Here is a 27,520-nt window from a genome sequence, read left to right on the forward strand (position 1 = left end):
TTCAATTAATTTCCAATTAATAATCCTCAATAAAACAGTTCCAGTTAAATATTAATAAATTACTACTTTTCCAAATCTCAATTAAATTTATTAACAAAGTTCAATTTTAATTCACTTCTCTTGCAAGCATGAACCAAATGTAACTTGTATGATTCTATTATGCTCTATTGTTCCTCGATAATAAGTTATTCAGAATGCTTGAATGCTTTTTCAAGACATCCTTGGTGCTCTCTCATTGGTCCAGCTGTATCAAACCAGGAGAACAATACTCGCAACAAGACAAGTTCTAATCAATTCAAGGCAGTCAACCTGCCTTCCTAACAATTTAAAACTACCAGTACTAACTTGCCAAAGGATTACATGTTCGTTTTTACTCTGACATTTCACAATCTAATCTAAAATTAAATCCCAATAATTCGTTCCCAATATTTTTTTTAATTTAAGTTTTAATTAAAAAAAAAATAATAAATCAATGTATCTTTAAAAACGTTACAGAATCCAATGGTAAAATAGATAAATTTAAATTGTTCAACAAATTTAACAATACAGTTTTTTTAGGAAATATTCTATCTGTATTGAAATTTACATTAAAATCTTCAACTAACAAATTATTATATACAGGTAATAAGTTTTCAAAACATTCATTAATAAAGCCCAATTTCGGAGGTTTATATACAGCACATAACAAAAGTTTCCATCCCATGAATATTTCTAATACAATAAATTCTAGCTGTTTACAATATACAGGATTAGACATTTTTATTAATTTGTAACTTATCACATTATTTTTAAGTAAATGGCCAGACCGCCACCTTCCTTTTCTTCCCTGTCATGCCTTATCATATTGTAACCATTAATTTCATATGGTGGAGATGGTATTTCTGGTTTTAAAAACGTTTCTGAAGCAACTATGATATCAAAAAGGCTGTCTTTAAATAAATGTAAAAAGGATTCTTTATGTACCCTCAAATTTTCAACATTTATATGCGCTACTCTCAAAAACCTCCTAGACTGATCACAATTATCTCTTAGATCAGGTATTCCATCAACTCTCAACTTACTGCTAATTATGTTATCGACCATGATAAGTAGAAAAAATTATTCAAAACAAACCAAAAATCATTCCTAATTGACAAAAAAATATGCACTAGCATCATATATTCAAGAAAACTAAACTTAAAACAACGCAACACAAAAATGATTCCTGCACTGTAAGTAAACGAATGTCATTCAAGCTTACCTAGGTCCTTCTCACTGTCGATGATGACAAAGCGCTCTCCTACAGTTTTTCTCATGAAGATCCGGCCATTCTGAACTCACAGGAAGGTGAACTGTTTTTCTCTCTTGATGACGCACGCCGAATTTAGAAGTTTCCTCTTAGCTGGTGTTAAGCTTTCATTCAAGTACACTGGTGTTACCTCGCCGTCCATGAAACCCAAGTCCCGTGAGTTCAAATTCCTCTTCTGTCTTCTTTTAGCCAGAAACTCCAACATGTCCATCTTCCGTGTGAACTTCATAACTATACCTCCAGATCTTCCAGCTTCGCCAGTCGCAATTTTATATCGGTAGCAGTTGTCAATCATTGTCGGATCAAAATTTAAATTAATTACTGTTGACATTTTTCAACTACACTGATCAAATTTTCGGCTTTTTTGCAGGTACTCCGTGTATTTCTATAACCTTGTCTCTCAGAGTTTGTTCCAAGTTGTTTACTCGATCGGTTAATTCTATTATATTCTTTTTCAAGTTAGTGTTTTCCTGGAATAACAATTCCATATCTTTCACAACGGCATTTACTTTTTTATTTACCTCTTCGATCTTTTTACCGTTGTCCACAATCCATTCCGAATAAGTCTCCAATTGTCGACGAAAATCACATTTTGCCTCTTTTATCTCTTGCCTAAAGGCCCGCAACTCATTCATAATGTCAACAACAGAGGTGGCTTGCGATACGAAGACTGTGTCCTTGCCTTTATCAGTTGTATCGATAGCGAGGCTCAGCTCGGCGCGGCCGCCATGCACACACACGCGACTGGTCCAAGTCCGCTTCGCCTTGACGTAATCGTCCTTTGCGAAGACAGGTTCTGTGCACTTCAAATGAAACATGTTTTCACATTTAACACACTGAATTTTAAATACATTATGAGCGAAACCTTTCTTGCATTTTCCACACAGCTTCTTGTTTGTTCCAGTGCTAGATTCTGAATCGTTTTCTGATTCACTGAACTTAGGCGTGGATTTAACAACGGTGGGTGTTAGCGGTGTTTCATCGCTTCTTAAACTCTTGTTCGCCTCACATGTAGCACATTTACAATTAGTGGCAGTGGATTTAATATACTCGAAATCAACTTTAGAAACATTACATAAACACTTAACGTGAAAGTCACCTGAACACTGGAAACACATTAAACAGTCTTCAGTTGTACTAATTTCATCATTACACTTGAAACAAAACATTTTAATAGATATATGGGATATTAATAATATGTGTAAAACACAAATAAATTTGCGTTAAAATCGCGACTGTAATGAATAATAAATCGACAGAAACGTAATTAATTCTAATCATTAAAGCGTAACCGTAATAGTGGAGCAAACGGAGCTGTTATTACAAACGTCCTCACGCACCGGCTATCTGGCCGCAACTGAGATAAACTGTCCGTAAAAGAGTTGTCACTACTGTCGATTAGTCCCACAACTGCCTTTCTATGATATAAATACTCTATTTTTAAATGTCATTTAAGCCAAACATACATTTGAAGGCAACATCTATTGAGTTAGAAAGCAAAAGTCGTTGTTGAAATTTTGTCCAATACAATGGTTGAAAAAATTTGATGGAACTAAAAACAATTTAATAATTCAAAAGTGATTACGGTAATTAGTTATCAAATATCAGTTTTCGGAGTTCATTACAATAAACATGGATAAATAAGTTTTTCGTTTAACATCGATGACTAGAATATATCGGCTAACAATCAAAAGAGACAAAAACATCGAGCATCGAATCCACAATATCGATGAGTCAGAAACATCGGTCATCGATATCTAATGTCAATCCTGAAGGTGGCTAAACTGGAAGTAGGAACAAATCTTCCAAGTTCAAATAGCGTGAAGTGTTTTATTAGTGTAATAAATAGTAATACGAACAGATAGGAAAGTATTATTTTCTTGCTTCTTTTGTTTATCATCCAAAACTAAGAGAAAGAGTGTTTTATTGTCATGGCATTTTTGTTATATTTAGACTAACATAGGTTTCTACTAAAAGAGACTGGCTGAAGTAAGCAGGCCTCCTTATTTACTATGTTAAAATGGATAGTATATTGTCAAGTAACAAAGTTGATTTTGATTTTATGGATGATTCTACAGTATTAGATTTGATTAATAATAACAACCAAGACAACAGTAGGTCTATCACAATGGACCAGACTATGCCAATGCAAATGGGGGAAGATGTAATAACCTCTTATCCAGATGAAATTGAAGTTATTGATCTATCTGATGATAGTGACAGTCCAACTTTAAATCAGAATGGCTCATCAAAATCAGAAGATGTAGATAGTGTCCAAACAACCAAAGAAATTGCCAATTTACATCGAAATGGACGGAAACATAAATCAAATCATGTACAGCCTAGTTCAGTGAGGCCTAAAGTGGCGAAACTAGAGAATGTATTGTCAATGCCATCATCATCAAATGCTGTTAAAAGTTGCAATCATACAGTGACAAGCGGAGATTTGGGTTTTTATAATCAAAACTTAAATGTAACTACTTTTGACAAAACAATTAATGGTCAAGGTAAGGAATTTCAAAGGCTCATTAACAATTCAACTGACTCATTTGTAGAGATTAGTCCAGATGGGTTTAAAATGACAAAAGAAGAAAATGCTCTTTTGATGTTTCGATCTTTAAATAACAACATAAATTGCAACCATACAGTAACAACTGGAGCTTTATCTTCTCCTAACCAGAGTCCAACCTCTACTACGTTTGACCAAAATATAGGTCAAGATAGGCCTAATGAATCTCAAAATGTTAGCAACGTAATAGATTGGGCTGTGGCATCCATTAATGAAGAACCTCAAATGTATTATCAGTTACTTGATTTGTTTCCTGAAATAGACAGAAATTATCTAAGCGATTTGTGTAAATCAGAGTTCGACATAACAGTTGTAACAGATATCATATTGGCATCAAACAATAACTATCCTAAACATCCATATTTACCGAGTAGTGGTAGTGTGTGTGATAGTAGTATCCTTGAAAATATCTGCACAATTACTTCAGCAGACAGTTCAACTGAGACAAAATCTATCGAACAAAATGATGATCTTGAAAAGAGTACACGGCTGCAATTTTTGATGGAAATATTTCCCAAAGCTGACCCAGACTTTTTGAAAGAAAAATGTACCTTAAACCGCAAAGATTTGAAAGTTTTTATTACCGAAGCCATGGAAAAACATGACTATCCTAAAATTATTGAACAAACTGTAAGCAAACAAGAGGATATGGAGTTATATACTACGTCCTTCAATTTAAATAACTTTCTCAAGGTTTTCCCGGATCCCTTTGCGTATTTCATGGATGAGAAACGAATATGCCAGAACAGAATTCTTGCATTGGAGTTCATTAAAGCAAGGTAAGTTCTGGACTAAATATATCTAAGACTTACTGATAAACAATTTTGTCCTTAGTGGGATTTTTGTAATGCGCTGATTGCATTTTAATTATCTAAGTATATACTCATAGAAAATCTGTAAATATTAAGATCAGCGACTACCGCTCTAATCGCCGTAATTTTTTGCATACTAACACAGGTTAACGTAATTTCACCGAAAAAATAGTTCCGATTATCGCTAATATATAAAAACCAGTTTTTCGGTAGTACAATGTTGGCAATACAAAACACATAAATAACAAGATTTTCGACTATCAAACTAAAAACAATGGCCGACCATGGTTGTTTTGATGAGTTGACAGTAGTCATATGACAAACAGGAAAGTTTCCGATTGGCCGGGCGGATCATGTGACCTATTAGACGGCTTCGATAGACCGCCAGACGTAAACAAACAAACCCACATGGACAAGGAATAATTAGTGAAGTTATTGAAATGGCATGCGATGGTTCTTGTCACACGCTAAAAAGACCCTAGCTTCCCTATTCAAAACTCAGATCACGCGATGCTTGCCCGCTGCGCAGCGCTTTGCGCTGCTTGCTCTTTTAGAAAAAAAATTAACTCGAGCTTGCAAAATCCAAGCCCAGATCACGCCATGACTGCTTACACACACAAAACTCAGACAGAACTAACGCAGGTTTCATTACAGGCAAAAGATAAGCAGCACGCGTTTATCACTGATAAGATAAGACGAGTTTATACTAGGGGTAGTACCTGGACTACTGCCCTACGAACCAATAACACAAAAAAAAAACAAATAAATGCACTGTCAGTCAGGTTATCTTTTAATTTTATTTTTTTTTAAATTTATTTTGGGGGGGCGAGTAAACGACTACGGCGATAATCGGGACTATTTTTTTCGGTGAAATTACGTTAACCTGTGTTAGTATGCAAAAAATTACGGCGATCGGAGCGGTAGTCGCTGATCTTAAGATTTACCCAGAATTCTTGCATTGGAGTTCATTAAAGCAAGGTAAGTTCTGGACTAAATATATCTAAGACTTACTGATAAACAATTTTGTCCTTAGTGGGATTTTTGTAATGCGCTGATTGCATTTTAATTATCTAAGTATATACTCATAGAAAAGTGATTCAAACCTGTATTCTAATAAATACAAAATATTTTGGACCTCCTCAGAAATTGGTTCTCTCAGTTAGAGAATAGATTTAAAGTGTATTAATCCTTTGAAGTGCTAGCTATTTCACTACATTACTCCCTTAAATTGCTAGCCTTCTTCTTTTTTTATGGGGCGGCCTGTTGCCATGCACTTAAGCCTCAAGGGCCTTTTGCGCACCCCGGAAGCATAGCATGAGGCCGACCACTCTATAGCGTAGTGAAGTTTATCTTGTTTAGTTTAATCCCCGGTGTTGCATTAAGCCTCTCAATACACATAATGCTTCATTGGATGATTAAAGTCGGCGGAATGATTGTCTTAATTTGGTCTATGAACGATTGCTCCTCACCCAAATTCCAATAGGTCTTCAAATTACTTAGGTTAAATAAAGAAAGTGATGTTATATTTCAATATGGTAGTCACATCAAGGCCTTAATATCAGTAAATCGAGCTTTGCTCAATATTTTTTCTGGTAAATCATGTTTTGGGATTCATTTTATGATGTGCTTGTCCGCCAACGATAAAACTATTAATGCCATGTCTATTTATTGTTCTGTCATCTGCATTAAAGGATACTAGAGAAAAATATGCGTTTGTTTCTTATTTATTTATGAAACTTCTGAATATGGGTAGCGGTTTAAGGAAAAAAAAGTATTTTACAAAATTATAAACACACATTTATATTTGAGTATTCAAAAACTCTACAAGGTCGGTGAAAAGTGTGATGAAAGCTATGTTGCTTGCACCAAAATATGGATGTTAATTGTTCGCACCAAAAATATGAAATCGGACAATTGTGACAAATGGCAGCCTACTGTGAGAAAACCATGTATACAACGAAGTCCGATTTTTTTTGGCACAGTCTATTGTTACATTGCCAAAGTGGATTATTAGCAGTAAAATACAATTTCATGTTATGAACCATCGTTTCAGCGATGGCAAACATCCTTTACTCTGTAAAAACAATACAGCTTCTTCCTTGCTCTTTGGCAAATCCCAAATAAAAATAACATCACTTATTCTACTATCTACAAATCACTAGAACAAGTGTACAGTACAAAAACAACGTAACAATGAGCTATAGAGTTAGGTTGTGTATGATAAACTGAGACACGGATCTGATAAGACCACTGCAGTTAATGACCTTCGACTTGACACAGTTTCATTGATTTGATTGTCCGAGCAGATAACAGTTCCTATAACGTGATAATTGGGTACTTTGGGATTATACCGACCACACCAGTATGAAGAACCCAAAAATATAAATTTATAGAAAAAAACATGATAGAACGAAAAAGCAACTTTTTAATTACAAAATTACAAGCATTTCCAGGTATTGTTGCCGCTGTTATCTTATCTTTCTCGAGAATCCCGATTACAGCAGGCCGCGCGGCATCACATGATCATTTAAGTTTTTTGCACGGTACATAATTGCCTTTCCATTACAATTCAATTTATATTTCTGATCAGCCCCTCTAGAATTTGGTATTTTACTGATAGGTGCTATCTCGAGGGATGTTTTTCTTTCGTCGACATCAGTGCGGGCTTTGGCAGCACCTTTGGCCAGAGGCACTCGCATTTTGGGTGGCGGAGTTTGGTCAAGAATAAAAACAAGTTTTGAGTGTTTTTTTTTTCAATAAAGAGTTTAGTTTTTGTTTGGTAATGTTTGTTTTTGTTGAATTTTGTGTTTGGAGAAATGTAGGGGTAAAACACGGAAGTAAAACAAAGCGACGCACCAGCTGAATGGGCGGCGAGACTCTGCAATCACGTTATCTACTAGACCGCTCGACTTTGACCTCTGTTTGAGGATGGGGAGGGGTTTGCGATAAGACAATTCCTGTTTTATATTGACGAAATGTTATTCTACCCTAATCTAGTAACAGTAGAAGCAAAATGTGAAATAACGATTCATGTCTGGGTGTGGTCGGTATAATCCCAAAGTACCGATAATTGTGTTAAGATGATAAGCAAATATGTTCCACAGTACTTATTGTACAGCTGCCCACCCAAAGTTGCTAGATCCCGTTTATAATCAGTGGCCTCCGTTTCATCAGAGAGTACCGAAACCCGTTCCTCAGGGAAATGCAATGCACCGTAATGGATACATAAAATTTCAAATGGTCCTAAGGCGTGATATTGCATAGCTGCAGTAACGGCACATTTATATGTCGGTAAATAATTATTAAGTTCTAAAGTCCTACGACATCTTCCGTTTCGACGTCTTTGTTCTTCTAATCGGTATTCTCGCTGCTCGTCATTTTCAGTAGCTACACATTATGCCGCATGCTGCCGCAAATCTTGTAGACGTCACTCTTGTTCGTTATTTTCAGTAGCATGAGTCCTTTAAACATCTAAATCATGAGTCCTTTCTGCTCGTATAATGTTAGTTAATGTTTGCTGGCATTTGACTTTAGCAGTACATGTTGGACGAAGTATATGAAATAGATTTAATTTAAAAAGGAGTTAAATTATTTATCAACCTATATATATTACAATCAAAATTTCCTTACGGTTTGAACCTTCATTAACTAATACAAAAATTTGTATTTTTACTCTTTGCCATTTCTGATGAAACTTCAGCTGTGAGGTATTCGTCAATGTTTTTATTCAATTACAGTTATCTTCTCTTGTTCATATGTTCATTGTTTATTAGCGTTTTTTTTTAAGATCTTTTAGGCATTTTTAAGTGAACAAGTGAGTTAAAAAGATACATATTTTATCAATCATTTAGTCTCAAACCAAATAGCTATTGGCTTATTAGGCCTACTCTTGTTATGATATGTCAGATGTCATTTACTATAGAACGTAAACAAAGAAATAAAAAATAAATAAATATTCACGTTGTAGCAGTTTTTTATTTGCTTGAAAACACAGATAAAACCATGATTTCTAAAAATGAAACCTAGCTAGATCGATTTATCACCCCCAAAACCCCCTGCATACTAAATTTCATGAAAATCGGAGCCATTTCCTATATTCAGATTATATATATATACACATCAACTGCTCCATTACACCCAGCAGGGATCACTTCTGGCTGGTTTATACCTACCAGTTGAACCCACCACTGGGCACAGCAAAAACCGATATGCCACTTCAATCTGGGCAACCTTATGGATGTCCAGTAGCAGCACATCACTAACCGCAAATGTTGAGATTCTGGGTTTCATGGGCAATTCGATAGGTCTAATCTACTGTGGAGGATGGCTGTTGGAGTTGTTGGGGTTTGTTCCCTTACCTCAGAGGCTCTTGTTAACCTCAACAAGGGTGTGCCATCCCCTGCCTACTTTGACTGGAGAGGCTGGTTCACAGCTGGCCTCCCTTCTTCCGGGATGACTTTGAGATGTAGTGCCCTAATTCTTCCTCATGGATCTCAATAGGAGGCGGCCCCTACTCCCTAACCTTACCCATCCTGAATATCCTATCATTCCGGAAGCAGCGCAAAGGTCCTTACAGGACTAAGTGCAATTTATAAGCTTCTTGTCCTAAGAAAAAAAAAAAAAAAAAAAAAAAAAAAAAAAAAAAAAAAAAAAAAAAAAACTGCTCCATTAAAGGTATTAGATTTGAACTAACTGGATTTACTCTAGCAAGTTGTTACACAAGTTTTTTTACAGTAAAAATCTCTTGTCTAAACTGGCGGAAGATGTCGCAACCAGTGTCGGACAGTTTGCAAGAACTAGAGACCAGTGTCTGATATTAACATTTCAATTATAAACATTGCCAAGGCATCACTGTCGTTTGTGAACGGACTTCGCATTGACTCCTACAACAACCGGCGATTACAATTGCTGCAAATAGTTGTAATTGTCGCAAGTAGGCCTACTAACGAACACGTTGTTACTTGAGCAACGGCCTTTCATGTGTTTATTTAATTTTTATAGTTGTGTTGTGATGGGATGAATCTATTCTTGCATTAATGTAAACACAAAATATATTAGAGCAAGTAATTGATTACGTTAATTATTCTCAGATTCTGGGGCTTTCACCTGTGGGAGGTATTGTTCTGTACTGGTTTCTACTTATTCTACAGATGTCAATTAACTACACTGCTATGTCTATATTTGCCTACTACACGTGATCGACAGTATGCAAATTACTAATCACTAAAACGTGTTTTTATAAGTTCTTTGTGTATAATAACTGTTTAAAAATGTACGGTAACAAAATAGCGTGATTATAAATTATATTTTACTTGAAGTTCATATTTTATATGCCTATACTCGTCTTACTCCAGTGTACTTGCTGGTTTTATGTGTGTATATTAGTTGCTCCGCGGTAAAGAGATTATCATTAAATTTACTTTATCTTTACATTGTACTTTGTGTAGTTATACATGATAGATTTTTCATAAATATGAATGATAATCTGATAATGATTTTATATACATATATAATAATCTGTTACTATTATGTACTAATACACATCCATACATTTTTAGGTAAATGGTGTGTATCAAAATTTTTATTTTTGTTCTATACATACTGTTAGTATGTATAGAAATGAACTGTTTTGGGTACATAGGTATTTATAAGCATATGCAACACATAAAATGTCAGCTTTTTTTCTGTTTCTGAAAAACTTTTACTTGGCCATTGCACTATCAATAAATGTCATTATTGCACTCAGGTCTATACTCATACTGGGTTTTTCGGACAATTCTACCGGGCCCGGTTCTTAATGGGGCCACACATATATATGAAGGGGGTGACGGGACATGACGGGGCCCGGCCGAATATGTTTTCCAAGACCCGGGCAAATCTGAGTACGGCCCTGGCTGCATCTAATGCTCCACATTTCAGAGCATTGTATCCTACAAATTTACTTTTTTTTAATTTTAGACCAAATTACATGATTTAGACTCTCATTTGGATAAAAATTGTATCCTTCCATGAAGTCATTTTTGTAAGAGTTCCTCTTTTGAGAGGTCTCTTGAATATTTATTTTGTGTGGAGCATTACTGCTTCTGGCACTGGGTTTATGTGTGAATAAACTTCATAAGTTGCCTTTGCCTTTTGGTATTTACACCAAGATTGCGCCAAGTTCATTTTGCGGTTTTTGGTCATTTGGTGATAATCTGCGGAAACGAAACATAACGCCCATATAGACTTTTTCATAGCTTCTATATATTTACATTTCACTTAATAACTAAACAAAAGTAGGTTTGTAAAAGATAACTGTTAGCCCTCTCCTAATAGCCCTTTCCATCTCCTAGTACGATGTCTTTAGACTTAAGCTTTGAGGTCTGAATAAACATGAACAGAAGGTAATCCAAGACAAAGAAGTGTCGTTATACCCAGTATAACACAGCTGTGAAGAACCAAGGAAAACAGTTCACAGTACAAAATATGTTCATTAGTAGCCTACTGTTACATTATAACTAAACATGTGGTCTATTTGACCACTTCCAAACTTAGTGTAAGACATTACAAAACAATTAATTATCAAAAATCAGTCAGTAATATGTATGTATTGTGTTATACATCATTGTTTTCATAAAGAAAAATGAATTTATTTACATACAAAATCAAAAAAGTGTATTTTAATGGTTTTTGATAACCTTTCCCCTTTCAAATAAGTATGTGAATTTCTCGTATATGAAATTTACTAGGCCACCGTATTTCCTGCGAATACAGTTTGTGTCAAATACAACTCGATTGCTTATTCCCCTTAAGGTGAACCTTAAAGGGTTAAATACAGTATTACACCTGTGTATTTCCTTCTGGAAAAAAACCGGAAATTTGAAAAAAGGTTTTGAGTAACGATCCTGTATCAGTTTCTTGGGTTAAAAAAAAACACATGAATACATAATGAATTGTACTCTTGACTCTGCAAAATCATAATGCCTGAGTAAAAAATGAATTAATGTCCTAATATTTTAATTGCTAAAATGATCCACACTTAATTACGTATATAGTTTTGACTAACTAAATGACAATACTAGAGTTAACGAGCCGCGATAGTTGAATAATGGACATGGTTATCCACAAGGCATTGAAGTCGCAACTACACAGGCAGATTGTTATACTAAACTGTTTTGACCATTTTTTAAACTGAGATAAGCTAGTGGACTTAGATAACACTGTAAAACATAAATATACAAGAAGCACAGTACACAAATATAACCACAAAATGATGTTTCCATCTCTAATATTAAAAGGCGTAATTATTTGTGATTTCCACTCCATAAAACCATATATAATTTTGTGTTGGAGGTTTAGAATACGTTAATAACATTGCAATTATGATAGTTGAATAATGGGGGCTATTAGTGAAAATTCCAGTCGTTAATTTCACTAATACGAATGTTTCTTATTGACAATGGATAATACGAAAAGACAGTAGGATTTTGTAAAAGTATGTTTTGAGATTCAACATACACAAAAACATTTAAAATAAAGGATTTCAGTGTTCTATATTATAGACTGGTAGGCCTCATGGTGTGCTTCCGGGATACGCAAAAGACCCTTGAGGCTTAAGTTGCATATCAGTAGGCTGCCCCATAGATGAAGAAGAAGAATATATTCTATATTAAAATATCGTGAAAATGTTACAGTGTGAAATAAAGTCAAAGTAATTATAGTTATCAGCTTTATTGTTTTTACGATCTCTCTAAAGACAAGTAGTGACTGGAATAATCAAGTTATAAAAGAATCAATTGTTTTTTAATTGATTATTTTAAGAATCTAGGAAATAATCTGACATATGAGTCAATTTTTATCCTTGGTTTCCCAGATTAAAATAAACAATTCTTGCGAGATTAATCGGTATTAAAAATTTCCATTGCATTACCAACCAAAATATATAATCTTGTAATAAATACCTCTGATATGATATCATCTATTTTGTCTGGTAGAATTTCTTTGACTAACCAAATAAGAATATGTGCGTGCGGTACGTCTCATTTCTTCTATTTTATAGAATACATCCAGCATCAAATTTGTCCAAAGACGTGTTGTTTAACAATGTAGTTCATCAGGAGCCATATTTTTGTCTGAATACACGTGCGGTGACGTTGTGTCGATCATTTGATGTTTGTCCGGGAAGCAGCATTTAGCTAATTTCAATCCATTTTGGATTACACGTAAAAGTAATGAAGAGATCTGGCTTATCCTAATAACGAATGTATGTCATTTCATCTTGCATATTCATGCATGTGACATGGGCTACCTATGTACGTCGCCGGTAGAATTGACAATCAACCTATATCAGATGTATTTCCTTTAGTGCTAATTGCATTGTGTAATCAAGAATCAAGAATCAAGAAGTTTATTGCAACAAAACATTCACAGATTTTACAACTTCAGATGTTGTGTGAACAGGTTGCTTGTCAATAATAAATACTAAATCTGTAATACAATTACATCAGAATAAAACTTACATTACATTAAAATATTACAAACATTTAAAACATGTGATCGTAAAGACTGTCATGTAAAAACTCAGTTATGCTATAGTAAGCTTTACTAATTAGTAGACTTTTAACTGAGTTCTTAAAACAAGACATTTTAAGCTGCTTCAAATGAGGAGGAAGCTTATTATAAAATTTAGTTCCCATATAACTTGGTGAACTTTCAAATAATGTTAATTTGTGTACAGGAAATTGCAGTCTATCTTTAAAACGGGTGTTATACTGGTGCTCATGTTGCTTTATATTTCCTGAATTTAGACGATTATGAATAAAAATTAAACAACTATAAATATACAATGATGGAATTGTCAATATTTCTAAATCTGTAAATATTTTTTTACATGAGGTTCTTATATTCAAAAATAGCATGGTTCTTATGTATCTCTTTTGAATTTTGAGGACAGAGATAATGCCAGAGCAGCTGCCCCATATTTGTATTCCATACTGTGCTAGTGAATAAAAGCAAGAATAATAAACTATAAGCCTAGTCTTAATGTCTACCAACTCCCTTAATGTAAACATTTGGTAGCAAGCTGAACTCAGTTTTTTGTTTAAGACATCTATGTATGGTCTCCAGGACAAATTTTTATCAATAAGGAGCCCCAAAAATGTACTAAAATCTACAGCAGTCAGAGTTGTATTCTTGAAATTTATCTGAAAATTTGACAGGGTCTTGCTTTGCAATGTTTGGAATTTTACAATTTGAGTTTTATCACTATTTAGTACAAGCCCATTATATGTAAACCATTTTTCTAAATCTATGAGCGAATTAACAATTTCTGATTTAATATGTTGTCCTCGGTTACATTTTACTAGGGATGTAGTATCATCTGCATACAATATCAACTTATTTTTAACATTATAAGGCAGATCATTTATAAAAATAATAAATAATAAAGGACCCAAAATAGATCCTTGTGGTACACCACTACATATGTTTGCCCATGATGATGTATGTTTTATGCCATTATTGTTGAGTAATATTCTTTGCTTCCTATCAGTAAGGAATGATTGGAACCATTCCAAAGGCTTACCTAAGATTCCATAAAATTTAAGTTTACTTACAAGTAATGAGTGATTTACACAGTCAAAGGCCTTGGATAGGTCACAGAAAATACCAGCAATAGACAATAGACAATAGACAAACTCTTTATTCACAAGTCATCAAGAAATGCAATGGTGTCAAGTTTTACATAGTTAGTTTTTATTAAAAGTTCTGTTCTTCTCTTTTCCAATTAAGGAACTCATCCATGGAGTAGAAGGGCCGGTGGGAGAGCCACCTGGTCAGCGCAGTCTTCAGTCTCTTTCCTTGAAGCTTTCGTAAGTCGTCTGGAAGATGATTGAAGAGTTTTCTACCTATGTAGGATGGTTTCCTCTCGAACAGGGCGGAGTGGTGTAGGGGCAGGTGGAAATTGGAAGCGTGGCGGTTGTTGTAAGTGTGGAGATCGCGGCCTCGTTGCAATTGCTCCCTATCAGCGTGGACTATAACTTCTATGATATATAAGCCGATAATCGTTATCACGCCATGGTGGGGGAAGGCTTCCCTACAGCTTTCACTTGGACCAAGGCTGGACATGATCCTGACTGCTCTTTTCTGTAGTATCAGGATTTTTTTCAAGTTACCTGCACTTGTGCCTCCCCAAACTGTAAGGCCATACCTTATGTGGGACTCAAATAACGCATGGTAGGCGATTTTTGTAGTTGCATCATCACTGGCATGCTTTATTCTTTTCAAGACGTATAAGCAAGAATTCAGCTTTTTGGAAAGTGTGTCAACGTGATTGTCCCATGATAAGTTGCTATCAATTGTCATGCCAAGGAATTTAGTGTGACTTTCCATTGACACATCAGGCAGTGCAGGAATGTCTTCATGCCTCCTTCCAAAAGCTAGTTGTTTTGTTTTTCCTGTGTTGACTACTAAATCGTTTTCATGACAGTATTGATAAGCCATGTTGAGTGCAGTGTAGGAGTTGATTGCCAAGTTGTTAGGTGATGATTCGGCCACTAAAAGTGTTGTGTCGTCCGCATACATCAGAGGGGCACAATGTGTGCCCAAGTATTGTGGCATGTCGTTGGTCATGAGAATGAACAGGACTGGTCCCAGCACCGATCCCTGGGGTACTCCTCTGTTGATAGGCAGGGGCTCTGATCTTACTGTATGTAAGTATGTTTTTTGAGTGTATTGAATTTCAACTGTCTGGCTTCTTCCCGCTAGATAGCTCTTAAACCACTCTTTAGCATGCCCTTTGACTCCAAGTTGTTCAAGTTTGTGTGTGATCAATTCATGTCCTAGGCAGTCGAAGGCTTTGCTAAAATCTAGCATAATGCCAGTGACCATGTTTTTTCTTTCCAGGTTATCAACAATGAATTCTGCAAGTTGGATAATGGCAGATGTTGTGGATTTTCCCTTGATAAAACCGTGTTGTTTGTCTGTCAAAAGATGGTGCCGTTCACAGTGGTCCATTAATCTTTTCAAAACTACTTTCTCGATTACCTTTGAGCAAGTTGGGATCAACGATATGGGCCTGTAGTTAGTAGCTTCTAAGAGGCTGCCGCTTTTTAGCTTTGGATATACCTTACTTTGTTTAAGAGCTGATGGAAAATGCCCTTGAGCAAGTGATAGGTTTATTATTTTGGTGAGGGGTGAAATCAGGGCTTTGCTGCAGTGTTTCAGAATTTTTGCTGAGATTTCATCAAGCCCTGCTGAGGTTGAAGGCTTAAGGCTGTTAATTGTAGCCTCAACCTCATGATTATTAGTGAGAGGCAGTTGGGTTAAATCATGATTTGTACTTAGGAGTTGAGTTGCGATCTGTTTTTTTGTTCTTGGCTGTTTATTTAGGGTGTGATCTGCTATATTTGTGAAGAACTCGTTGAGGTGATTAGCTATTAGAAGGGGGTTGGTCGTGATTTCTCCTTGTATGTTGAGTTGTGGTTGAGAAGATTTTTGATATTTTTTTTCTCTCTCATTGTTTATAACTTGCCATAAGGCTTTAGATTTGTTTCCAGCAGTAGCTATGTGATCTGCAGCTGCTTTCTTTTTTACTGTTCTTAGCCTGATGTCGTAGTCTTTCTTGGCCTTGCACATTTGATTTTTATCCGTCTGTGCTCCTGTCAGCTCGTATCTTCGGAGGCAATCCAGATATATTATTTTGAGACGTTTAGTTTCTTCATCTGAATATATTTGTGCTTTCCTCTTCCTTTGTCGCACGATCTTCCTTGGACACACTGTGTTCATGGCTGCAACAATGGTTGATAAAAAGTTGTTGTAAGCTGTTTCTGCTGAGTCTGCGTTTTGTACGTTTTCCCAGTTTTCTTGTTCCAACTGTGCCTTAAGAAAATTTAAATTTTCTTGGTTTAAAACTCTGCGTATCATGTTCTTCTGGGATGACGGTTTTATATTGTGTTTTATTTCACAGAGTTGGGCAGTATGGTCTGAGATTCCAGCGTGAATTACGGTTAAAGTTATTTGTTCCCTATCCAGATTTGTGCAGATAAAATCTATTGATGACATGGATGTGGGGGTGACTCGTGTTGGAGGGAGTGGTAGCCTTGTGATGTTGTGGCTGCTTAAGGTGTTATTTAGCATTAGGTTGTCCCTATCTGTTTTCATCCCATCCACATTAATGTCCCCCATTATTATAATTGGGTGATTTTCTGCTTTTGTATCTTCAATCGTTGCTGAAAGTAGGCTTAATGCTTCCTCAAGCTGTCCTGCAGGAGTTCTGTAGACGCCAAGAATGTACAATTGTCTTTTCCCCGATGTTAATTTAATCATTCCCATTTCACATAATAGTTCTTGGTTATTTTCTATGTCAACAGGCTGTACCAATGTTTCCAGTTCGTCTTTGACAAATATGGCAACACCTCCTTTTTTGTGGTTTGTACGGCTGAAATGTGTTATTAGACAGTAGTTTGGTATTCTAGTGTTTTCAAGTTGGTCTTTCTTTAGCCCATGTTCACTTAGGATGATAACATCTGGGTTTATTTCTTCAAGAAAGTGATTCAATCTGTTTGTTTTGTTACTAATTTCTTGCATGTTTTGGTGTAGGATGTAAAGTTTATTTAGAGGATTTGCTGAACTTGAGGTAGCTGTTCGTCTTGCTGCATTGAGATGGGAAACTGTCATTTTTTTGTTTAGGCCTCTTTGCTCGATTTCTCCTTGAACTTTTTCAGATGGCAGGCCTCTAAAAAATGTGCAACATGGCCAATTCGATAGTGTTCATTAATTTTCTTATAGATGTCTACATGATTAGTAAAGAAGTCTTCAAGGTTCTCTGTGTCCAACCGAATTAATGCTGTTATTGGCGGTTTCTTCACTGATGGTTTCGGTTTACTGATATATCCTAGTCCAGCCTCATCAACTGTTCCTCTTTGATGAGAAATTGCATCTTGGGGGGCATTTGTAGCAGCCGGTGGTTCTGCAGAATTGCTGGCTGAATTTAATTCTGCGTTACTATGTTCTGTTGTGTTACAGGCTAGATGTTTGGACCTATACTTGGCTGCTTGTAAAGATGTACTATATACTTTCCTTGTACTCTTCTTGTTCGTTACAGGTTTTATGAATGTTTTCCGGGGTGTTGAAGAGATGGAATTGGGTGGCCTAGTTGCGTTCATAGAACTTTGATTGTTTAGCTGTTCCTGCAATGTTTTGACAGTGTTTTCCATTAAGTCCTGTCTGAGTTTTATCTGAGCTAGATCATTCATTAAGGGGTGAATGGACTCAGGCATTCCTGAATTTGTGTTGATGGAATTTATTATTAAGCTTTGTTGGTCTCTGATTTTTGCCATTTCCAACACAAGAGAAGAGGAGGCTGATGTCGGTAAGCTGTCCATTTGCGACAGCAGTATCCTGCGACCCATCCAAGGCCTCTAGAATTTGCTCAATCATTTCAGATGCTGCCTCAATAGTGCTGTGGCCAGAGCGAAAGCCATACTGATTTTTACAGAGGAAACCATTGTTTTCTAAATATGTACATAATTGCTTGTGGGCTATCTTTTCAAAGACTTTTGATATGCTAGGTAATATTGACACTGGCCTGTAGTTGTTAGGGTCTTGCCTTTCCCCTTTTTTAAAAACTGGTATTACATCTGCATATTTAAGTTGCGAGGGAAATTGACCGCACATGAAAGAGTGGTTAATAATTAAAGCCAGAGGTTGTGAGATGTAAAACGTAGAAGCCTTCAGCACTTGCACTGGGATCTCATCCCACGCAACGGACTTTGTGTTCCTCAGACTCATTATTACTCTATGGACTTCTTGTGCACTAACATTTTTAAAGACAAATGAGGCTTGCTTATTACAATTAAAGTTACTTAAAAGTTGAATCGCAGAGTTGATCTGTGGGTTTGCACTAATTTTATAAGTAGTATTTACAAACATAATATTGAGGTGATGAGCAATGTGCTTAGAGTCTACACAAATTTCATCTTTTATTTTGAGTCTTGTACAGTCTTGTTTTTTAGTCGTACTAATACCTAACTCTGACTTCACTACATGCCACACAGCTTTACTTTTGTTTTTGGAATCACTGATATATTTACAGTTATACATTCTTATACAAGTTATACAAGCAAATGGATATACTCATTGGATTGGTTCAACCGATGGAAAGTTAAGTGCTCCGTTTTGATTTTGATGTACAGTCGACACAATATTGCTGAAGCAATCGTCACAATCGCAGCAAATAGTTGTCAGTATTTTAACGAATCTTCAAACGATGTGTGTAACTCATCAAGCTTACCTTCTTCGTAGTTTCCTCACCGGAAATTACAACAATTGAATTATTATTTTGTAAGTAAACATACATGCGTATTTTTTACTCTTTTTTTAAACTAAAACTAAACGGTCAAGCTAATGATATACTCACTATTCAATGGATTTCTTATTTTGAGATTGAAACAATATCTATCTTTTCCATGCCAAAACATCAGCAGGTATTGCAATACGAACGATGTGTTTTATATATTTGTTGCAGTTGCCTATCATTGTGAGGTGTAAGCACAACATCGCGTTTTTCAATTTTTCACCAACAATGAGGATAGCATTTCTGAGTATTCGCTAAAAATGTCTTGACTCTGTGTTTCGCCACAAAGCAATGAAAGCAATGGCTCAGGTGGCGGAGTCAAAATTGGTGTTTCTGTAATACGTCACAACGCTCGCAAATAACATCCATTGGCCCAATGCAAATGGAAGCATGTGAGCTGTAGTTGATGTTGCAATCGTATCGAAACACTGCTCGATTAAAATCAACACTTGAATAATCTCTTCTTGCACATTGAAAATTATCTAGTTGTTGATCTCTGAGGTTTGTTCGACGATTTCGCATTGCCAACCGAGGTGTTTCACAGGCTGCATATCTTTACTCTTGTGACTGAGAAGCACACAGTCTGGTCATACTAACGCTTCTTCTTGTTCTTCAGTGGTTTCATTTATGATATTTCAAAACCTAACTGCATTACAGTTTTCTCGGGAAAGATTATATTTTCTCGATTGCGGTATTGTTAATAAGAATAATTCTTGCATAAAACAAATACATTACCTGTGACCGTTCATTTAAAACAAATCGTGGACAACATTATGTGAACTGTTACTTGCGTTTTGTTATAACACATCACAGATGTTTTGCATCTTTTATTATTTTTATTGATAAATTATCAATTATTAATACTTAATATCCTATTCCTGACGAAGACAAATCCATTTGCCATTGTTCAGTGATAAAAAATTCAGTACCACTGCATTTCAAGATCTGCAATCTGATCTCTTCTCAGGTGAATAACTAACCTAACACATAACTACAATCTATGTTAAAATAAACCAATCATACTGGAGCATTGTGACACACATAAGTCAGGAATCACAAAAACTTGTGTGTCAACTATAAGCAACACTAACTATTAAAACTGAACTCACCGACCAACCACATAGAACTGACTAGAGGCCAGTAGTAAATGGCAATCGTCAAAGCCGAATGAAGATAGTGGTGAAAAAGGAATTGGTAGAGAGCCTTTTTTATTATTAGTTCTTTCTACACGAACTTCTCAAAACTATCTCCGCATTGGTTTATTACAAATCTCTAATCTGTTTAATACTTAGATTTCCTTGTTAGTACATTTTGCAGAATTGGCAACCAAAGCAATCTTATTTTGACTGATAGTTAATTAATCAGTTGGTCTGCCTATTTAGTGTATGAAGCCTCAATTAATTTTCTTTTAGAGAAATAAGGGTTCCTAATGTATTATGTTGACTTCATCTCAATTCATACAATGGTCTTAGGACCAACAATGATGTACAATTTTTTTATGTTTCCATGTACCCTTTTGATTTCTTTCAAAGGAAATTAATTGAGGCTGTAAGCACTCAGGTAACTGTGTAGATTTGCGGGGTAATGTTAAAAAAAACATCATCTTTAGCCTCTCCAGTTACAGTTGAGCTGTTACACAATCATATAAGAATTGTAGCAATTGGAAGAAACAAACTATTCGTCTACTGAGAGAAACATTCTTTACAGCTGGAAACGTGAATACCATACAAAATAATTTGACCTGATGTTATGGAGGGCTAATTTAATTAAACCTCTGCTAGAATACCTCATGAGAAGTAGAGAATTTCCTTCCATTAAATTATAATATTTTTGTCTGTTCTGATGTGTTGTCTTGTAATCTGTGGTTGTTATGTGTATGAAATTTCAAATTGTCCAATTTCGCTTGGTTATTAAATTTAAAAGTATTTTGTAATTTTTACATTGTGCGTCCCAGCAAAAAGCATAAACTATATAAAATGTGTTTTAATCACTGATCAATTGAAATTGTACAATTTGTAGTGTGGAAAGAAGGATCACAATCGCTTTGTTTTTTTTTTTACTGCTATTTTGGAACCAACTAATAAAATTAGGTGCCTACCATAAAAACTGTAGTAGTTACTAATTTAAGCACAAAATTTTATATATGTATTTTTATATATTAATTATACTTGCTCCGCCGGGACTCGAACGCGGATCTCTCACTTGCCGGGTGAATGTGCTACCATTACACCACAGAGCCCTCACTTTTTATGATTCAATTATTTTGTATTTGACCGTTTCTTTCACATATGTGTTTAAATAACCAAACTAACATATGATCGGAAGACCAAATACTTGTCAAATGACTTCTATTTACATTATGTAATTTACATAATGTAAATTATGTAAATACATATTTACATCCCAGCGGAGCAAGTACTTTTTGCGATTCAATGTTTATTGAAATTATATATATATATATGACATAAACCGTTGTTTTCAGATATAAATACCAGTCTCTCAAGGTCATCAAAAAAAAATATGCAGACTTTGGTTATAATCTGTCAAGAACGTGTGAATTCCTTGAGTCTGCTAAACGTTCAAGATCAACTAAAAGAAGTGAGAAAATTCTAGGAATATCAGAGACTGAGAATCTACCTCTCCTTCAAGAGGTATGTATTCTTTATTTTAAATCGAAAACAAGGTAGGAATAAATCGTATCATGTGTCAATTAATAGGCTTGTGGGGTTGCTTTCAAAATTTCAGATATAGGTTATGTTTTTATACCACAATCAGTATTCTTCAATCAAACAGCTGTTTTCAACAATGAGTGTTATTAAACAGCTGTTCTTTAAAACTGCAAATAATGTTTTTTTAGGTGTGGGTTCCTTGCATAAAGCTGTCACTTTTTCTGGAGCGTTATAAAATAATTGTTGGAAATATTTGCTATTTCTTGTTCATTATTAATTATTATACAAGTGTCAGGGCCCTTTCAGAAGCTACCTCTTACAATACTATTGATCACTTGCTATTTATTGTATCTTTTATATTATATCGAAATAGTCTATTGTAATATGTGTATGTTTGGCGATATTCATCTAATCCCTCAGCTTATTCAAATTCTTTACTGTCACGATTTATATAATATGTGTTCTTTTAACCTTATAACGTCACAGACGCCGTATGGCGCATAGACAAAGTATCTCCAAACGGCAAAGACGCGGTACAGCGCATCGACACAAAACTGCGTCTATAGCAAATTTAAGTTCCTTTTAAATCCAATCAATGTCAGTGGGTTATTGACCTATGTCAAGCGTCAAAATATAGCTGTTGCGTTACATTGTTTGAAACAATAGACGCAGTGTCTAGACACTCTCCCCGCCACACGGCACAGACGCCGTACAGCGTGCGCGCTTTTGTTTGCAGTTTGGCTTCAGGTAGTGCGTGTCTAACCATCGCTGAGTTGGTTTCCTTCGTCGTGTTTTCTGTTTATATGGTTAGTTGTATATTTACAATCATGCATTTCTTTTTTATATTTATCACAAGTGTAATTTATATAATTGTCTGGTAATGTTTATAGTTTAGCTAATACATTTTTGTGTGCCTTTTATTTTGACTTTATTTATATCTACAATTTAATGTCCCATAAATATATGTACGTACAAGATAATTTTAAAATTTTTACTTTTTTATACTTACCATAATTATAGAAAGTAAAAATAAAAATGAACTTTACACATTAAAAAATTTTTTTTTTTAATATTGTGCCGGTTGCTGGAAGTCGTGAAAAGATATACTGACGTTATAAGGGTTAAACCAGCACAGCTGGAAGAACAGACAACATTGTCAGGGTATAAAATATAACTTAATATCAGTTATTAAACATCGCCAAAGTCAAATTTATGAATTAAAGATGTATAATGGTGTAAAATTATTGTATCACATAGATATTTTTCAACAAGAGTAATAATTCTTTTCTTGTAACATATTTGAAACTTTTATTTTAAATTCAATGTCTTTATGGATTGATTTAAATCTAGTAGGCAACTTATTTTCTTCCAAGATACTGTGGTGAACGCTCAAACAAAGTCTCTGAGTTGGAAAGTGCAACATATCTCTAGTTCTTGTATTATAGCTATGGTTATAGTGATTTACAAAAAAGAGCTTGAAAACAAACAAACACCTCAGCACATAAACCAATGGACAGGTTAACAGATTTAAATCTTTGAATATTTCTTTGCAAGAAGTTATTCTTTTGGAAAATGTCATAATCCTTAAATGTTTCTTTTGGATTTTGAAAATGTCTTCCAGCACTGAACTACCCCAAACTTCAATGCCGTATTATATAACTGAAGTAAACATAAGTTTTGTTTTTAAGTTAACAATATTTCTTAAGATTTACATCTGAAAACAAGCAGAGTTAAGCTTTCTTCCCAAGATTTGGAAATGTTCTATCCATTTTAGTCTTTTTTAGAATCAAAACATCAAGTGATAACTTTGATCATAATTACAATACAAGATTTAAAGCTAATTTTCAATATCCCATACATCGACTGCGTCTGGTAGAAAAAACTCCAATATACATGGCAAAAAAACCATACAATAAGTTACCTCAAAAATATAAACATTTAATCAATTCAAAAACATTTAAAAGTAAACTAACAGATTTTTTGTTGGAAAAAACCTATTATAGTGTTGATGAGTATTTGATGGATCCTGAATTTTAAAATTGTGTTCTAACATAGATTACATTAAATTTGTTACGCTGTCTTGACCTCTTATATGTATGTTTATGTGTATATGTGAATGGTGATGTGCATATGTATGAATGTATATGTGTATGTATCATTATTACATTAATTTATGACAATGTTACCTGTTTCTATAGCAATGCTATGTATAAACGTTGATGTAACAATAAAGACTGATTCTGATTCTGAAACATACTATGTGGATTCCTAAAAAATTGCTGATTTCAAAACTTCAATGCATTGACTCTCTAACTTGATGTTAAATTCAAGAGATGGTTCTGGCATTGAACAGTTTGGAAACCAACTAATTGAGTTTTAGTAGGATTCAATTCCATTTGCTGTAAACCATCTGATAATTAAAAAGATGAGTCTTGAATCAACATATGAAGGCCAAATACTTTAAGTGGAAAGAAGAATTGCTGTTGTGTCATCTGCATAAAATATTAAACTAGAATTTTTATTTTCTGGGAGATTATTAACATAGTATATTTAAAATAGCACAGGACCCAGAATTGATCCTTGTGAAACTCCACAATTAGTTTCCATTTTGACTTGAATAACATATTATTTTTATACAACCGTACGGCAGAATCAAACTCCAACTAAGAAGAAGAGTTTATTCAGCACCAACTAGAGAAAGAAAAATTATAATAGTGAATTTTATTCAAGAGGATTTCATGTACCACAGTCAAAGGCCCTTGACAAGTCACAGAACACAGTAGCTGTGTCCCGCGACCAATCCAAGCCTTCCACCACTTTATGCACAATGATACTACTGATAATTTATTATTGGTAAAGATTACATGGCAATTCGTCATGCATTGTCTTATTGAAAGCGCATCATTGTACACTTCAATGTCAAGAGCAATGCAATCCTCCAGTTTGTCCAAACCTCTAAAAAGAAGCAATACATTAAATAAGTAAAAAATAAATTAAAACAAATTAATTAAATACTCCTTTACAACACAGGTAATAGAATTTCCTAAGATTAACAATAATTGTTTAATTCATCATTAATCCCAAAAATCTCATCCACTTTATAAAATAGTTTTTCACAAAGGAAAAAGCCAATTTGTCTTTTGAAAATACTAAATGGCGGTGATTTTAATTTTGGCCCAAGAGATAATGTTGCTAATGAATATTGTTTGGAAGTCAGTTTTGATATGTTAAGTTATTTGACATTGCCATATAAAGCAACATTTCATACACAACTAAACAAGGGACTGTCATAATATGAAGTTCTTGAAATTGTTGTTTACATGAATTTTTAGAACCAATACCAGAAATACAACATACTGCTTTTTTTGTATTAATAAACTTGTATTAATGTTCCTTTGAAATGTAATTCCCCATACTTCAATACCATAAACCAATTGAGAATTAAAAAATTGATAATATACCATTTTAAGAGCTTTTTAATTGCAGAATTCAGACAGTTTTCTAATAATAAATAATGCTTTAGATAAATTTAAACAAAGAGTAGTTATATGGTCATTCCAATTTAAATTGTTGTGAATAATCAATCCGAGAAATTTGGTAAAATCATACTTTGGTGTCACTAAATTGTCAACTGGTCTTTGAATTTCAAAGAAAGATTTTTTTTTTTTTCAAGTAAAATTTACAGCTGTTGATTTATTTGTAATTTACTGTCAAAAAGTTTTCACTAAAGTATTGCACTATATTATTAATTTGTATATTTCCTATGATTCCTAAATCCTCCAAAGTTTTGTGTTTATATAGTATAGATGTGTCATCTGCATATAAAATTGTCTGGTTAGGATTAGTTACATTTCCAAAGTCATTAGTATATATTAAAAATAGCAATGGACCAAGAACAGAACCCTTCGGCACACCCCACTTAATATCTGCTCTTTTAGATATGACTTCAGCCTGATAATTTTTTTATACTAACAAACTATTTCCAACAGACTAAGTAAGATGTCAGTAAATAATGAGGTGTTCCTTTTATTCTATAGTTTTCTAATTTATCAGGCAGTTTTCAAGTAGAAATATTTATATTTACACAGTTAAAAGTTTTTTTTTTTTTAATCCAGAAACACATCACAAATATAATCACCATTTATTATTCCTTTCATTATTTCATTAAGAAATTTGATTATGGCTAACAAAATGGATTTCCCCTTGTGAATCCATGTTGATTTACAAAAAGTATGCTCTTAGCTTATAAAAACCCAATTTACCTATTACAAAAACTTTAGAAATAACAGGAAAAGCGCAACTGGCCTATAGTTAATAATTTTTGAGCAGTCTCCCTTGTTTTTAAAAATAGGCACAATTATAAAACTTTTACAATAATCTGGAAAAGTCCCTGATTCAAAGCTTGTATTAATTATAGATGACAGAGGTCCTGCCATAGCATTTAAAATATTCTTTAATAAATCAGTACTTATGCAATTCCAAACAACTGCAAAACTATTCTTAAAGTTTTTTATTATTTTAAGAATCTCTTTTTCAGAGTTTGGGTAAAGAGATGCTTTCAATTCTTTGACCCTTGAAGAAAATAACTCCGATTACTAAAATTAATAGCCAATTAATTGTTCAGGGTTGCTTTTGAAATATTCATTTAACTAATTGGCAGTAACATTGGGATCAGTTATCAAATTACATTGTTTCTTAGTGAAATATTAGCTCTATTTTTGTATTTCTTCATAAATCCTTGTTTATGATTTTCCATGTATTAGCATTTAATTTTTCGAATTCAACATTTTTTGTCATATATTCTTGTTTTATTTTTCTTAGTAGGCTTTCATATTTTTTCTCTTGCATTTTCAAAAGATTTTTAATTGCAAAATAATTACGATTTCAAACCCAAAGTGATTAAAGGAAAATTAAAATATTTGTTGTCTCAGTAATTTTGTTATTTATCCAAAGGAGTTTGTCTTTAATCTGTTTCTTAATATTTTTTTATTTTTTATTTGCCAACAAATATCAAGATTATAATTTAATATTTCAACAAAACTAGAATATTGTTTGTTGACATCACATGCTAGGTCAAAACATGAGGATAAATCATCCTGGATAAGAGAGAAGATATCAAGAAGTTACTCAAACTCTAAATTTAATGAGCTATTCAAATCAACCTCCTCATTATCCAGTTTAATATTTATGTTAAAATCTCCCAAACAAATTATATTATTTTAATTAACCCTTTGAACCCCAGACCAAAATATTGATGGTGGAAAAAACGTACCAAAATCATTTGACCTAAGAACTACCGAGAATCCCCGGAGCAGAAACAGCTGTTTTGCATACTGTTTGTAAAAAATTAATACTTTTGCTATTTTTTATGCTATTGTCTTGTATTACACACCAAAATGTCCAGAATGAAATTGTATACACAGAAAAAGATTAGTCTGAAGTATAAAAAAATGTTTAACAGCATTAAAATAATTTTAAAATATATGTATATAGATTTTTAGGCAAAAAAATTGATTTTAAGATTTTTTAATTAAAAAATAAGAAATATTTTTACTATGGGCACCCACATTTTATTTTTCTTAATTTAGTTTTGTGTATGTACAAATAAAATTATATTGATATCTCTAAAAATAAACTTTTTTGAATTTTTATATAAAAGTATGCGACTTGTAAAAACCTCTAGGCGTACAACACAAAAATCACTGATATTACCTAAATAAATAAATTAGTAAATAAATAAATAAAAAAAATTAGTATTTTAATAAAATAGATATAAATATGTATTAATACTCATAAAATAAGTATTTTACGATTTCAAATAAATATGTATTAAACGCATATACCATGGCG

At 33.8% G+C, this 27,520-nt stretch overlaps 1 protein-coding gene across 1 annotated transcript in view; it reads left to right on the forward strand.

Moving 5' to 3' along the window:
• The first annotated feature begins 1,924 nt into the window (after positions 1-1,924).
• LOC124361340 (E3 ubiquitin-protein ligase RNF216-like) overlaps positions 1,925-27,520 on the forward strand; it is a 63,729-nt gene continuing 38,133 nt past the window's right edge. Inside the window, exons 1-3 of the mRNA XM_046815390.1 lie at positions 1,925-2,058; positions 5,618-5,647; positions 21,484-21,652. Coding sequence (XP_046671346.1) covers positions 1,925-2,058; positions 5,618-5,647; positions 21,484-21,652 — 333 coding nt within the window. The remainder of the gene's footprint in view (positions 2,059-5,617; positions 5,648-21,483; positions 21,653-27,520) is intronic.

This window comes from Homalodisca vitripennis, chromosome 4 (genome assembly GCF_021130785.1).
Source record: "Homalodisca vitripennis isolate AUS2020 chromosome 4, UT_GWSS_2.1, whole genome shotgun sequence".
Lineage (NCBI taxonomy): Eukaryota > Metazoa > Arthropoda > Insecta > Hemiptera > Cicadellidae > Homalodisca > Homalodisca vitripennis.